The 16,895-nt window shown below is 37.7% G+C and overlaps 1 protein-coding gene and 1 non-coding gene across 2 annotated transcripts in view; both read right to left on the bottom strand.

Moving 5' to 3' along the window:
* Positions 1-680: 680 nt before the first annotated feature.
* Positions 681-16,895, bottom strand: part of LOC116431011 (uncharacterized) — a 244,855-nt gene continuing 228,640 nt past the window's right edge. The window contains exon 3 of the mRNA XM_031985869.2: positions 681-7,851. Within this exon, the coding sequence (XP_031841729.1) occupies positions 6,409-7,851 (1,443 nt within the window). The 3' untranslated portion in view covers positions 681-6,408. The remainder of the gene's footprint in view (positions 7,852-16,895) is intronic.
* On the bottom strand, positions 15,806-15,928 carry LOC116431049 (U5 spliceosomal RNA). The gene has a single exon (XR_004235850.1). It is a non-coding gene; the product is annotated as a U5 spliceosomal RNA (small nuclear RNA).

Genomic DNA, 16,895 nt, shown 5'->3' with positions numbered 1-16,895 from the left:
GTTACAATGTAGCTGGGTTGCGTAACCGTAATGTAACTCTTGGGAAAGTTTTTTTTTTAACACTAGATTTGCAGAACTTGTCAATTATTTATATAGTAAAAGTTTAAGTCCATCTTTATTAATGCAACTATGGGAATACATGTTTTAATTTTCTGTTCTTGAAGCTTTAATTTCCAAGATCTACATAAATGATCACATGTTTTTCTAGGAACAATACGATAAAGTGTTCAAAAAATGTCCGTAAATCTAGTATTAACTCTTTGCACTCGAGAGGCGACTCTGAGTCGCCGTTTTATTCATCACAGTAAAATTGTGAGCCTTAAAATTGTTGAATTTTAATTTAATTTAATTAAATTCTTTTTAACCTTAATTAAATCCTTTAACCTATGCAAGATTTCTCTTCACCTTAATTGTAAATAATATCATTCATATTCCATTAGAAAATAACGTATATTTATACTGAAAATTTCTGTCAAGTGCAAAGGGTTATTACTATTTTAAACAAAACAGAATAAACAAGGAAATAAAAGAAACTTTAAAAAAAACCTTTTATCTCTTACTTATATACTTTTCACTTTCCTCTTCACAATGTTCAACTCGTAACTGGTAAGGTGCGGTGAAAGAATGATCGATACCATTTACTTGTTTTGTTTTTTTTCCACATTGAACTTCGAATGAAGTGCAGAAATATTTAATTTATCGTTTATTTGTAATTCTTTACATTAGTCTTACGGCTTACATCGTCGTGACAAGTTAACATAGCGTACATGTAAGTACAGTCGTGTACAGAGTGACTAAGAAGAAAAAGAAAAAGTAAATGAAGACGATCAACAATTTATCGCTTCGGTAAGTCCCGTGCATATGAACCTTGCATTACAAATACTCGGCTCCGAGTCGAAGCAGAAACGGTTCGAAAATCAAATTAACCGCAACGTTGCCTGCATTGTTACACTATACACGAATTCATACACGGTCCGGTTACCAAACCATAAATTCCTAAAAGTGTTCAATCACTTTCTTTTCGTAACAGTTTGTTCGAAGCATCGTCGTTTCCATCGTAGAATCGATCGAATCCTATCAGTCGTGTAAGAAGCGTCTCGCCCTACCGATTGGTGGGATGAGAATGGTGGGTGGACTGGGAGGGTGGGTGGGATGGTGGGGGCTCATAAGAAAAATGACGTCTGTTAGAGATTATCTATTCTATTAGCCTAACCGTTAAATTAAATATTAAATTACATCAGTACTTTGAGATATCGTGCATTACAATCAAAATTCTTATCCCTTCCCGATCTCTCGTTCTCGCTCGTCGCGACGCACGGGTCGGTCGAACAACGAATTATCCGCGCGCAGGGCGCACACGCGAAATTAGCTTGACCGTGTCGGGCCACGCTGCCACATAACCGACAGGGGCTGGTCCGAGCCGTTTCCCGCCGAAGGACAGCCAACCAACATATACGAAGAACACAGAAAAACGATCGACGCGCGTGCGAATTCGTACAAGTAAAACACATGATCGTAGTAAAGACGTATGTACACGGAGTCAACTGTTTACAATAAATAAGTCCTTAATAAATATACTACTAGAATTAATAGGTCGTTCCCTACAAATGATTCGTAGCGAGGTGAAATTGTGAAGCCGTTGCTTGGGCGGACGCGTCTGTTTCAGGTGTCGCAGGATACAAAAATGAAATCTTCGAACAGAGAGATTCATGGAGACGCGCGTGCATCGTGAATCTCGCGGCGACAGCGCGCGACTGTGCTTTGTGACTTTTTGAACAAAGAACGAACAAACATCGAGAGAAACGAATTGTGTCGGTGTTATATGAAGTACAAAATGCAACTAAAACGTCGAGCTAGGCGACGAGGATCCTCGTTCTCAGGATCCGCGGATTGTATTAGTCGTCCACGCTGTGATCTCTTCGGTTACGAAATCTGCCAGTCACCGATTTCTCTTTCTACGATGATAAGCCACGGAGAAATGTTTGTTACCGACGTTCCTTGCGCGGACTGTTTCGCTAGTCTCTATCACGCTTAAAAAAAAACAATAAATAATTTAGGAATCGAACACTGCTACGCTTACCTTTCAACACGTTCCCAGTTGTTTTTGATTGAAATCAAACTTTTGAAAAGATTCGAACGTTGTTCCTTGTTTTTCTATTTTATAAACTATTTCTTTATTATTTTATATGATAATCTTTATTTTATGTAGGTATAACGAATTTTTGGAATTGACGCGGTGAGAAATGTGCTAAACGAAAAAGTTAAATTAACGAAATGAACACAGCGTTGCATAGAATCATAATATTAAGGAGATACATTTTTGTATTCTTTTTCATTCTTTCTGTTTTTCTTTGTAGTAAATTTGAAACACATTTATTTGACGCGAAACGAAAGGCGGAAACATGACTCAGACGTTTTCCGATGTGTTATAGAACGATTTAGAACGTCGCATTTGTGTTTCGCAAGGTCCACGGGGCGGTACACTGTTCATCTCGTAAGCGCCTATCGGTCTTATCATATAATTACAAATTTTTGGCAGTCGGGTTTTGCCGTCGTTAAAATACAATTTCAACTTAACATTAATTTTACGAGTAAATATTTTCTAACAGCGTAATACTCTTCTTAGCCATTTAATACTTTGGATCCTTCTACAAGAACCGTACGAAATTAACTTCACCGTTCATGAAAATTCCATTAATCCGGAACTTGCCCGAAATTCTGTCTCGACAAGCCGTTTTACATTCTTTTTACTCACAGGTCGCTCCTATTCAAAAAATACTTTCGCATAACAAACAGTCTGATCACCATAGAAACTTTACATTCATTTCTTACTACGATAGGAAGTCGAATTTCAATGTACAATTGTCGCTGACGTTGCAGCGAACGTGTCCAGCGTTTTACTTTTACTCTAAAAGGAACATTTTTTTATTGGATTAAAGTACCTTGAACACAACAGTATTAATCGCTATCGTATCTCGTTGTATGTTTCTTCTATAATGTTCTAATTGTTAACAATTTAGCTTGGTCTCTTTCATTTTCTCGATTACTCTAATCGTATTTGAATCAGACCTGGGTAATATATTTAGAAACGCTTTTTCTTCTATATGGATTGTACCATTTTGTTTCATATTACATAATCTTTCACCTTATTTTTCATGCTTCAATAAATTTCAAATATTTTCCGACCTTCTTCTGTATGAAGAAGTGATTTGCTCTTTGCTAAGTCATGCAAGTATTCAAGAGTCGAACATCTTATCATAACGCAAAATAGATACTTGCAAAATATGTGAAATACATGAGACATTTCCATAAATTACACTTTTCGAATACATTCATTTTGCCTTATATATGGAAAATATTAGTTCTAAAGTACGCATTACAAAAATTTCGATGTAATCGCTGTCGGAGCATCAATCCAATGATTCTGATGTTATCCTTGTCACACAAGATTTCGTATTATCCAGTAATATAATCGAGAAACAAGATTGATTTCAAAAAAATAAATAATACGTCGAATGAACTTATTTTCCTATTCAAAGAAGTAACTAAATTTCATATTTTCTCGTCTTAAATGCCTACAACCGGACTACGCCGTTTACGTATTTGTAACAAACATGAAAATTAAATAAAGTACTGCAAACGAAATTCCATAAAATTCGCAGATACTACGTACTGCTTCGATGAAACTCTTAACAAAGAAAATTATCAATTCTCCTTCGACATTCACGAACATTGCTTCTAACATAGATGCCAATTCCCACGAAAAACCTACGAAAATGAATTTTCGTTGTCACGTAAATTCGCACCCAGGTCTGGTTCAGGTTTCCCCTGGTGTCTCAGCTGCTCGTCGACATAGTCCCCACCGTTATTGCCGTATCCCCTAGTCGACATCGCGTATTGTCTCGTGCTCCTTGCTAAAATACTATGTACCGTTGCTTCTCTTTCCCGTGAAATGCTCGCCGCGCTAATTAGGACAAGTTTTTCGTCGATACTGTACTACAGGTGGATGACTTGATGTCTAGAATCTACAAGGGCAGCACAGAGGCAAGAGGTATCTTTCCAATTTACAGTTTTATAGTTTCGATTAGTTACATATAACTGCATCGATGAATAGAAAATCAGTGATTGCCAATATCAAGAATTAAGAAGTAAAATCAACAGAAAGTTAGGTGAGAAAAAATGAAAATTGATCAGCCGATGTCCTGAGTCTAGTCATCAAGTGATCCTCGAGCAATACAAGGTGCTCCCCTGACACCGGAGGGAGAGAAGAAAAAAAGGGAAAGAAGGGAAAAACGGTCCGTTGCAGACTGGAAGGGATCGTTCCTGATCAGGAACAAAGAAACGGATGAGAAGTTCGTTCGCAGCGTGTCACAGTGACGAGCGGTTATCTTCATCTTTCAACCTTTCATTTTTGTCAACGATTAATGCAATGAATAATTAGATCGGAAACGATAATCGTTGTTACGGTAGTTAGAGTACCGGCGGTATGTCAGCCGCGGTCGATTTGTCTTTCAAGCGGAAACCGTATTGGCGAAGACAAAACGGTTCGATGCGATTCGAGACCGATTAACGAATTCGTTCGTTTCGAGGGGTTACTTGAGAAATATTTCGAGCTGATTACAGACGACCGTCTTTGAGGGAACATATCGAGCTAAGGGTCGAGTTCGGCTGGCTTCAACCCTTTCAGTGCTGTATACTTATTGCCTACAGTGTACCTAAGCACAGGCAAATTTTGGGGAAACAATTTTATTCGTTTTTCGGGATTTTTAAAAGGATCTTATAAGTATATTAGGTCTACCAGAAAAACTGTTCGATAATATTATCTCAAGTTTTTAAAGATGGATCATTCTACAAAAACAGAATCTACAAATTACTATCACGTTGTAAACAGATCATTAGTAAGGATGGAAATTATACTGTTCATTAAATATTAATAAATGTATTGAAAATCTATTATATTCTGTTAATTAAAAAACAAACAGAACTTTCCGGTAAACCTAATAATAGTCTTTACCCTGTAAATCGAATCTCTGTAGATCTATTGCGAAACTGGTGGAAGATTCTTTCTTTCGTGTGTACGACTTTATAGTACTGAAAGGGTTAATTAGCTTGTTGACTACACTCGCGAACGACTTGGAACGCAGAGGCTGGGCTTTCACGACGTGCGAGGGAGAACCGTTCGAAGAATAAACTTGAGGTTTGTCACTATAGGCCATTCGATTCGACCCGTCCCCATCCCACGCATCATTACGTGTTTCTTAGTAACGAGGGTCCTGTGTGAATCGTCTCGACACGTTTTTTCGTGACTTCCAGTCCCGCTCGGATAATTCCTGCCGCTAATAGCTGTACAGTGCATGGACAGACCGGCAAGAATCAATGCGAACGGTGTTCAAGAGGAACCACTAAGTATCAGCCCCTTTCCATCAACGCGGTATGGGTTCTTTTACGGCGTACTGACACGAGTCGAGATCGGTACAGAATTATTCATTATCGATGAATCTTTTTTTCATTTGAAAACGGTTATATTTTTCGTGGTTTCTTCACTGTCTACTGTTTGTTTAACTCTGCTGTGAGTTTTTAGATTTTTTAATTCAATCGTGTTTTTATTTTATTTTGGTATCTTAATTCTTTAATCAAATAAATAGATATTATTGAATTGATTCGATCACGTTCTTTTGTTCGAGAATACTTCTGAATTTGAAAATAGAGAATGTTTGAAATGTGTGGATAAACTGACAATTGCAGCATATTTAATATCACGGATCAATCTTTGTTTTATTAAATACAGTAGTTTTATATTATGAAGAAATCTTGTTGGGCCATTTATTGAAGTGAATCTATTCTTTCATAGATATGTATTAGCTTCCAAGTCTTTTAGAATAATTTAATTTAAATTTAAATTTATTCCAAAGTTTCAAATATAGAGAAATTTTTAATGAAATTTCTTTAATCTTTGAATGAATAACTAAACATTCTACTCAAGGAATATTATAGAAACATACAACTGCATGCAATAATAACAACAACAAAATTCAACTTCATCGGAACATAATTTTTACTATAACTTTCCATCTTATTAACCAATATATCCAAAGCTTTAGTATCGCAGCACCAATTCTGAAAACTTCTCCCAAAAGCACAGTTACAAATAGCAACAAAATTAAGTTCCATGAATTGATCTAAAAGTCTTCATCAAAGAATTAAAATATCAAACACTTCAATCTCGATCCCCCTCGCTTCAAGAAACGCCAGAACCATCCCGCGCGAGGAACCTCCCGCGCGCGATATCGCACATGAGAACTATGCAATACGTCTAAACTTGTAACGCAACCATGATCACTATGTACACGTAAGTTTACAAAGATTCCTGCGAGAAAGTGAATCCTACCGAAACTCGAACGGTGCCCCTCACATGACCAATTTCTCGAGCGAAACTTCCGGTGTGGTCGAGTGCATTGTTTCCGGTGTGTCGAACCTATCGTCATCCGAGTCGTCGACCTCTTCGACCGACCTAGACTCGTCCTCGGGCGCCCTTAACGTAGTCGTCGGCGTGCCGTTGGCATCGACCGAGACGACAGAGGTCGAGTCTACCGTGGTGGTCGTGTGCTCGCTCGAAATCGTCGAGGTGGGATCGTCGTCGACGTGCAAGGATTCGGACAACGATCTCGAGGTGTCCTCCGAGGCCTCGGGTACTTCTACAGAGGACAGGCTTTGGGGAGATCGATCGGAAATGGTCTCAGGAACTTTCGTGGTTGTCGTTCGGGAGGTTAGATCGGGAATCGTGGTCGCTTCGTAGGGGGCCGTGACAGCAACGCGATCGATCGTCTTCGCGCGATTCTTCGCGAAAGCTTTGCCCGCTCGACGGGAGCCGGGGTTCGGTCCGACGCCCTCGTTCCTCGGCAACTTGGCCTTGCGCCTAGGCGAGGCTCCTCTCCCTGAAGGGGCGGTTGACGCACCAGGAGACCACCAAGAGGAAGAGGACGTTGCGGGGATCGATGCGGAAGTTGCCGTCGGCGCCGCAGACGTGCTGCCCGCTCTGCCAGCCGTGAACCTCTTCCGGGCTAGAGGTGCCGCTGGCTGATTCCTCCTCGGCGCCGGCACCTTCTTCTTTTTCTTCTTCCCGTCCGTCAAATTAGGCTTTTTACTTTGACTGATGCTGCCAGCGGCGTTTACTTTTTTTGACGCTGGTGCTTTGCTCTTACCGTTGCTCGCGGTGACGTTCCTGGCCTCGGTCGCCTCGTCCACCCGCAGCTTCCGCTTCTTGGATGGGACCGAAAGGGCCTCCCTTCGGCAGGCTTCCTCGCTCGCCGCACCCTCGCAGGATCTCTTCGACTCCGGGGTAGTAGCACTCGGAGCCTCGACTACGGCGGTCGAATTAGCCTGGACACCTTCACTGCTAACACCACCGTTCTCCTTCACCACTTGACACTGTGGGCCTGGCTTCTCGCCCGGTCTGCACTTTCGCTTCCTCTTCTTCCTCTTCTTTCGCTTGCGACACCTGAACTTGTCTCTGCCGTCCTTTTCCTGGACCGGAAGAGTGGGGCAGAGCGACTGCTGGATCAAATCACCTCGATGGCTGTTGTGCCGGTGACGGACGTTGTGCTCCGCGCCCAGCATCCGCCTCTGAAGCGCCTCGACCCGTTCCAACGGGGCGACCTGCGTCAACACTCTCGCGTAGGCGGACAGTCTGCCCAGGTTGTGACCCTTTGCCTGTACCCTCCTCGGCTGGCCCCGACGATTCAGACCAAGATACAACGTCTTCTTCGTCGTGGACCATTTCGCCGAACTGTACGTGTTGTAGTTGTGCTGCTCGAGGGTCTCGTTGAACACGCAGTCGTCTGTGTACTCGCGCTGTAACAGAGAATCGGGGACGGCTGGTTAGAGTTTAAATAATGACGTTTGTAAAGGTTTGTTGGACAAGTTGTTTGGGTTTTGAGAATGAAAAATGGGTCTTGGGCTGGAATGGTTGTATACTTCGTTTTAGAAAAATGTTCGGTCTTTTGTAATTGGGGATGCTGACGTGAGGGCATTAGATGGATACGTTTACAGTTCTTGGAAATTTGTAGCTGTTCGGTTAGGGTTCGCAGTATTTCAAGAGAAAGTGAAAACGTAAAATACGTGTAACGAATGCGAAATTTGTAAATACTAAATTTGAGAAATTCATTAAATATGTTTTTTGAAAGGAATATAATGGTTTCATGTAAAAGTAGAATTTAACTTTTATCTTAACTAGGTAAACGTAAAAGTTAATATATCCGAATTAAGGAATAATAAAGATACTTAATATTAAGTTTAATAATAAATATGACACGTCAATTTATTTGTAGATAACTGAAGCAATTAGTTGTAGTTACTTAATTTCACAGAGATAATCGAGGGATAGTTTATAAGATAAGATATTAAACTATTATTGGCCAGTAATGTATGCGAACACTGCCGCAGTTCCTATTCTTTACATGTATATAAATAATACCTGCAGTGATTATGGTAATCAATTTTTCATGAATGCATAAGTAGATCAATTCATTATAATTTTATCTTTTTACTTAGACACTTTTCCTTACGATTCTACTTATTACATCATTATTTAAAAAAGACCGTTGTATGAATTATTTGAAATCGTTTACTTTAATACAAGCAAAGGCTAACATTATTTTCTGTCAACCTAATTATTTTAATATAATGTAAAATATTACAGTATATGGCAAAACGAAAACGTATTTTTGAATTTATGTGCTACAAAACTGTGTACATCAAGGCGAAGAGTATAAACATGTTTAATTCAACGATTTTCAATAGAGAGAAAATTGGAACAATAGTAATTGAACTTGAATCGCTCTGAAGAATCATCATAAAAGACAATAACTTTCACGATTATCCATCTGTTTAACCAAATTAATCACATAAACTAAGATATTACAAAAATCAAGAACGAACTTCAAATTCAGTTTCATTTTCAAGTTTTTATCTTATCAAGGCTTATCGAATCACCTTTTTAAATGCCTACTAGACATAACTCAAGGCAATTACTCAAAAGGATAAAAATCGGTTTAAAACTCTTAAAGTAGCTACATCTTGCTCTACGATCCGATTCTCACTTTCCAAAAATTACCTAATTTGCAATTACACTATAGATGATATTATTTTGAATTCTGTGACGGAAATACGTGATTTTGGTGTCATATTTTCCTCAGATCTTTCATTTTCTAAGCACATCTTAGTTACATCAAGTGCAACTTTCCGTACTCTTGACTTCATTCACAGGGTCTCTAAGTACTTTAAGAATGTTAATACGATCAAAGTTTTGTTCTGTTCCATAGTTCGGTCACGTTTAGAATATTGTGCAATTGTCTGGTCACCCCTATCTCTGCTCCAAACTGGAAAGCGTGCAACATAATTTTTTGCGTTTGGCTTCCCGTAAGCTGAATTGTAGTATGTTTCGTCTCGATCATAACTATTCGCCTGTTTTATCTTGTCTTAACCTTTCATCTCTTGAACGTCGTAGAATATTATTTGATCTTATTTTTGCTTTTAAAATATTAAATGATCTCTCTTGCTCTCCTGAGATCTTATCGAAATTTTATTTAAATACATCGCAGTCATCTCTGAGATACCATCTAATATTACATACTGAAGCTCATAGGACGGTTTACGGCCAGTTAACTGTCAATAGATTTTACTGTTTTCTCAATTTTTCTTCCTCCCTTATTACTTTTAGAAATAATACATGCGACAAAATAAACAAACGTTACTCTAAATATCTTCGAAATAATAAATGGTTCGTAACGCGACGGTATAGTCAATAGTTACTCGTGAACATCGCAATAAGTCATTTAGTATTCAAAACCAAGTGACTCAAAGCGTCCGACAAAGCGGTCATAACGTTTTACGCCTGCCAGACTGAACCATTAAGGTTAAAGTTCGAGCCTCAAGTTGCAACGATCGTTAAGATCGAAAAATAAACAAATAGAGAAAAAAAGAATTAAGAAAACGAAGCGTTCTGAACGTATTCATCGCGCGATGAGGGGATATCCTCTGGATATTCCCAGAACCAGTGGAACGCTCCTACGATCGTTATCAATTCTACGCGGTTATTATTCGTCATTATCACGTTGTAATTGCACGGTCGAGAGTTAGAAGATGATGGCCACCGTAGTGAGGCCTCTGTCTCCCGTTTAACACGCAATTCCGTCTGGCATAGCGGTTGCACGGCGTGGAACGGGGCTTAACGTCGTGCCAGGGCGAAATACGAACGGACAGGCTTCCCGATGGAAGCTAAATGAGCATTAAGCATAATGCGGAACCAGCCGGACCGGCCCTCGCGCCGATGCCCGCACACCAAGCATTATGTTTTCGCTAGCTCGTACCCGCTCGCCGCGCTATGATTTCGCTGTCCGCTTTATGGTAACTCGTTTCTAGACGAGCGGAAGCGACCGCGGTCTTCATCGGCTCTAATTACAGCATTTAAACGCTCTCGCCCCGCCGCCGGAAAAATCATCGGCCGAACAGAAAACCGGGACGCGCGGAAGGATGCGCGCGAAAACGCGAGACCGACTTTACGGCGCCGAAACCGATACCGATGACTTCTTTTCGTCTTTAACACGCTGAGTACTGCACGATTTTGCGGAGAAAAGTATAGAAAATGACAATAATGTAATATGAAATTATGTAATTGATTTGCGTTATTATCATTGCAGGTTTAGTTTGTTGAATATCACTACATTAGGTAGTATTACTTGCAATATAAAAAAGTTTTCAAATAATCATCGCTTGGTCGAATGAATTAAAGTAATTCAGTTTGGTTGAGATCACCGGTGACCCCCATGGCATCCAACGTGTTAAACCTATGCATCAGTAGTGCATATGTGCGCGGATTTTTCCTGGTCTATATTACCGGACCGTATATGTGTGCGCTATCTTTTAGGGTATTATAACTAGAGTACATACGAACAAGAACACGAACAGTTGCGCCATGTCCATCATTAACATTAAGATTTACTAGTCAACGTTTTCCAATATTCATCGATACAAGTTCATCGAAGAAGGCTCGCAAACGTTGTGTAATTTGTATATTACAAAAGAAAAAGTAAACACATTTTATGAGTGCAATAATTGACGTGTGGCTATATGCATTATTATAGCGATAAATAAAATTATAAATTCTTTGCTTACGCTACTCTGTTTTTAATTTTCTATGCGTTTTGAATCATTTTTATATTCACGCAATAAACATTTTTAGTGATAAGGGCCAATTTTCCACTTTTCTGTATGATGCAAATGGGTTACATTCTTGCTGTATAGTAACGAGCGAGACTCCTGTTAACGAATTTTAGTATTTAATGAAAGTCAACGTTGTTTATTATGCATATGTAGAAGTGAATTATTATTTTGCTTCTCTCAACGTTTTTATGTTTGGAACAAACTTCCATTTACAATGAAGGGAGCATTTGTTTACGCATGAAGTACTGATAGTGCAACTTGTTAGACGTACTTAGTCGCAAGGAAAATTGCATGTTAAGGGGTTAATTACATACTGCTAGGAGATCGCTTGATAACTAGGTTGAGGAATTTAACTGGTGCATTTCTGTCATTTTTCTCGTCCAGTTTCTTGTTGGTTTTATTTTCTAATTCCTGATATTTTAAACTTTAAGCTAGAACGACACCACTTGTCTCTGTGCTGTTCAAATCATCAACTCATCTTCTAACTGTATGCATTGAGTTTTCAATGCATTACTGCAAAAGTTTCAAAAAAGTATGGGAGAGGTCAGAAATAAGTTTGAACTAATGCTTTTGTTTTTCAAAATACTCTTCAACATTAGTATATTTTACATTGTATTGTGATAGCACTTTCTAACTTAAAAATGTGAAGCTTTACAAATATAAAATTAGAAATGGCGAATCCTCGAAACTTTTGCAATAACCTACTTATTGTACTGAATATAAGCTTTCGGGTGTAAGCAGTGTCCTCTAGGAATTATTTCCCGACGCTTCGCCATTATTGCAGCTGGCATCGTCAGGGATCAAAGACGCACTGATACGCACTGATTTTATTTATTGTTACGAAGAAAAGACGAGGGAACACCTGGAAGGCGTGACACCGTTTAAACGTTCGCCACCGAGCGAAAGGAGTAAATCTTCCCGACGTTCGGTTTTATGAGCAAAAACAGCCGGTGCCGATCAGTTAAAAGGGCATCAAATGTGGGATAAAATAATTTCAATTACATGTTGAACCCGATTTGATACTCGAGCCGGGATTTAATTGCCAAGTTGAGGCACTATTCCGTGCACGGCTGTTTGTAGAAAGGATATTTCTATGTATGTACATGTAAGCGACATGAAATTAACGGAATTGCACTACTGTTCAGTCAGGAAATTATAGTTAAACCAGGGGAACACAGGGACTATTATAGATTTCTTCTCGTTCGCCGAGTGTACGTCACGGATTGTTCCCGGCGCTTTCGATTAGAAAATATTTCGAGTTTATTAGGATTTCCTAACACTAGATTTACAGAACAAGTTAATTTGGCTCGTATCAAATGTTATAAACATTATTTGATAAATGTATAGGTCAGTTTTAATTGATGCAGTTATGCAAATATATATCCTAATTATCTACTTTCAAACCTCTAACATTCAAGATCTAAATGAACAAATATCAATATTTTTAAAAACGATAGGACAAACTTTATAGTAAATGTATGTAACTCTAACGTTCAGTTATTCAGCCGGATCTCGCAACCATGTTATTACGAATGAAAAGCGGAGAGGAAACGCGATAGTTGTCGCGGAAAATGTATTATATTTTCAATGATTCGATTCGCTTGGGAAGTGGCGAGCTTCGACGGGTTTATACTTGTAATGCTCGTGCAGGCAGTTTCTGTTGGGAATCAAGAAATTAGCATTAAAATAATTCTTTCGTATAGCTCTAGTTTATTTCCGGGTTCGCTTTGAATAAACAAGATGGAACCTCAATTAAACGAGTTATTTTTGGCGATACAAATTGTTCAGACTTTTGGTTACCCACACACTTAAAAATTTGGATCCTTGGATTATACTTTAAGATGTATAGAATCGAATTTTACAAACATGCTTTTAAAAACTGCTTCTCGAGTTCTCATGTTTCTAGACTGTTAGCCGCTTAATTAAATTGGATAATTGAAGTTCTACTATATACAAACTTTATCAAATATTCTGGAAGTTTATGATACTTTCTAATACTTTCTAACATTTTCCAAATATTAGATTAATAAAATGTGGAGAACAAGGTACTTCAGAAATATCTATTCTCTATCTTAATTAAAAAATTCCACACGTGAATTTACACGAAACAATAAAACTCCAATTTTTAATGTACTATTTGAACAAGCGATTTCTTTCGGTAATTTTTAAATTCACAATAAAAAGTCACATAACTTAAAAAAAGAAACTATAGTTTCACACCCTATAGTTTTTGAGATGTTTCAAACAATGAATGATTTCTAATAAAAAAATAGTAATAAATCTTTGGAAAAAATCTTGTTTACACGTTCCATAGGAATCAATATGTGTTCGGTAAGTTCTTATGTTTTCTTATTGTATATTCTGTTTCTTGTTCATTGCGCACTACTGACGCAACGAAAAGGTTGCACTTATCAGAAATAAACGAAGCAGGAAGAATAGATAACATTCCTTGTTCCGCTCCAGTGGACGGTGTATACTTCCTGATTTTCCACGTTTTTTGTGAACGTTTCTATTTTGTAAACTTTTGCCAACAATAAAGTACGCAACGCATTGTAAAATCGCTAAAACTGGATACTTCTCGTTTCCTCCCTCACCCTTCAACTATCGTAGTAGGAAATGCCTGCGGTTATAATACTACTCCGCCGCCCTATCTCCACCCACCTATTTAACCCCTCCACTAATGACAGCTCTCGGTACGCGGACTACACGCGAACGTGTTTCACGGAGCTTATATATACATTAACTAATTATGGTATACATGAAATATCATTGTTTCTATCGGTATGTTACCTACTATTATTTTTATATTTGATAATAATCTTTTACTATACTGTAGAGTTATAAAATAATCATCAGCAAGTTATACAGTGAATTTCATAATTCGTTGATCTTCATGTATGGTTTACGTTTGTTTAGAATATAAAATTCATAGAATATTAATCAATACTTTTCTTCTTCGATAAACTAAATCTTTTTAGACTAAATTAGTAAATTAGATCTTGAAGAAATAAACGTAGATTTTAAACTGTGCGATGAAATATTCGTTCTCAAATGTCACTGTTGAAACACAGCTTCATTTTTTCGTTTTCTTATTAACACCGGAATTTGTCAAGGTAAATAAATATTAATGTCTGTTTTGGCCGATTTTTTGTAAAAGAAGATAATAAATATATAACACAATCCCAAGTTTCTTCTTGCACAGTACAATTGTAATTGTGCTCTTCCTACGACATTTCAATAAAATATTTACTGGTCAGGAAAAACCGAGTACACTCTATACTTACAACAGTTACAACGTAATATTAACAAAATAAAACTAATTGAAATCATTCGAACCTGTTATTCAGGAAATCATTGTCGTAGCAAGTGGCAATATAAGTAGTAATATCATTGGAAAGACCTATTAGGACCCTGGAGTTTATTTTGAAAATAATTGTTGCGCGTAACTATAACCTTACGTGACTACGGTGGCCGACAGTCATAGACCTCCTTCGAAGTTCTTCGTATCCCACTGATTCTGCATCCGGAGCAGAGTATATAAACGCAGAAAGAAAGAAGTCGTATCGGCCTCATGCCTTCCACCGCTGGAATGATTTTTCGCTGGAGATTGACTATGAATACTACCTTTCGCCTGTTGCCGGGAAACGTATTCCCGTGATCGACGACTACATTCCGCGCGGCTAAAAAGCGAAATTTCCGCCATTATAAAAATTCTCCCGACATCGAGTCGGAAAGGTTGCAATTCTTAGACGATGCAAATTTGTGCGGAACAGGTTTACCGAGGGTGTAATTAGAAAAAAGGATCGACGCGAGGATACGTAATCTCCCGGAACGAGATGTAATTACACCGGGCTTAGAAATATTGTGGCTCGGTTATCCATTGACAGGCGGACCATAGTCGTCAATTATTTGCACTCGCCAAGTGCGACCCATTCTTCGTCCCTCGAAACTTGTAGGTTGCAATCGTAATGACCATAACGTGCAATCAAACCGAGAGATCAACGCGACAATTCAGAGAATTTTCACATGGCGTGCTTAACGCTAACATCTTCATCTCGCGTGACATACATAGTTACATAAGGATGATGAGCACATCTCGCATTACGATTATTGTTAAGCGACGCGCATCTGGATCATACTGTGATTATTTAATAATTCCTGGTGTTGATACTGATTTGCGCAATGGTATTCGTTTGTTTTAAGTGTTTCGCTGAATTTCTTTTCGTGTTGTACAAATCTGTGCTATACAAGAGTAATTCTTATGGTATAATGGTATTAATAGATAGTTTTCTTTTTGCTTTCGATATTTTTTAAAATGTATAACTTTTGCGAAAGTTTAATGTAAACGTGAGAACATGTATCATGAAAGTGATATTTTTGGGAAAACATTTGCTTTGAGACGTGTACAAGGTGAAAGTTTTAACATTTTGTATGTTTAAAGTATAAATTAATAAAAATAAATATGTATTTAAATATAAATAATAAACAGAATTCCTTACACTTTGAATTTTGCTTACTAAGGAAGCAAAAACAAAGAACTTGTAAAAACTGCAAACCTAGAAAAATTTTGTTTTCTTTCTTTGACGACCCAACTTCTGTTGGGTACAATAAAAAATTGTTACTTCAGACTCATCAATTGTTCCCCTCCACGGAAATCTTTAGTAAAAGGCGAAAGATTTATACGTGGTTTGAAGGGAAACCAGAGTAACGATAGAGTCTTCATACTACCTAGATATGGACGTCTGCTAACATTCTCACTAGCGAGAAAAGTGTGCCACCTGGCGGAGGGAAAGTTTGTAGTTTACTGTCTTGCTGAGCGTGTTCGTTAATCTCTTATAGTATGACAGAATATAAGTAATATTAATACATTTGTTTTTATATATTTTATTTTATGTACTATGATTATTAAAATGATAATATATATTTTAATAATGTTAGTATATAAAATAAAATATACAAAAACAAATGTAACTTGGCAGTAAGATTGTATGGAGTACATGAATATTAATATTAATTATATTTACGCGTCAAGTGTATAAATTAGTTTATACTTAATTAATCAATATTCAAATTTTCAATTTTTGTAGCAACACGAATTACTAAGAATAAAATATACATTATAGCCTGAATATTATATAAACATTAAAATTATAAAATGAAATATTGAAACTATATTAAAGTTATAGACTAAAATTTTACAAAAATGACATACTAAAATTTTACTTTCTTAAAAGAAGTTCAGCACTTCCTTCATCAAGTTACTTTTCTTTTCCACTTTCCACGATTACAGGCACTTATAGCTTGTAAACTATAAAGTCTGGGCTATATCTGAACTATCTAGACTATAAAGTCCAAACTGACGGTAGAGGGGTAAAACATAATAACAACCCCATTCTTTCAATTATAACAAAAGCTAGACTAATCCATACTCCCTTCAAACAAAGAATTCAAACTCCAGAAGACTTCCAAAAGATATACCGTTTTCCAAACATTAGTGTGAAAAGGCCACTTTAGCCGGAGGAATAAACGTAATAGGGTTTTGTGCGTTTCAAACCTGGTTAACAAAAGTGCTGACAGTTTGGAAGATCAAAGTTGACACATTGATGGTCAGTTAGTAAGCAAACCGAGGGAATGTTTTGGGGCGACGAAAATTGCGCCAGTGCGAACGGAATTAA

Source organism: Nomia melanderi, chromosome 5 (genome assembly GCF_051020985.1).
Source record: "Nomia melanderi isolate GNS246 chromosome 5, iyNomMela1, whole genome shotgun sequence".
In the NCBI taxonomy this organism is placed as follows: domain Eukaryota; kingdom Metazoa; phylum Arthropoda; class Insecta; order Hymenoptera; family Halictidae; genus Nomia; species Nomia melanderi.
This window is presented reverse-complemented; position numbering and strand designations above follow the sequence as displayed.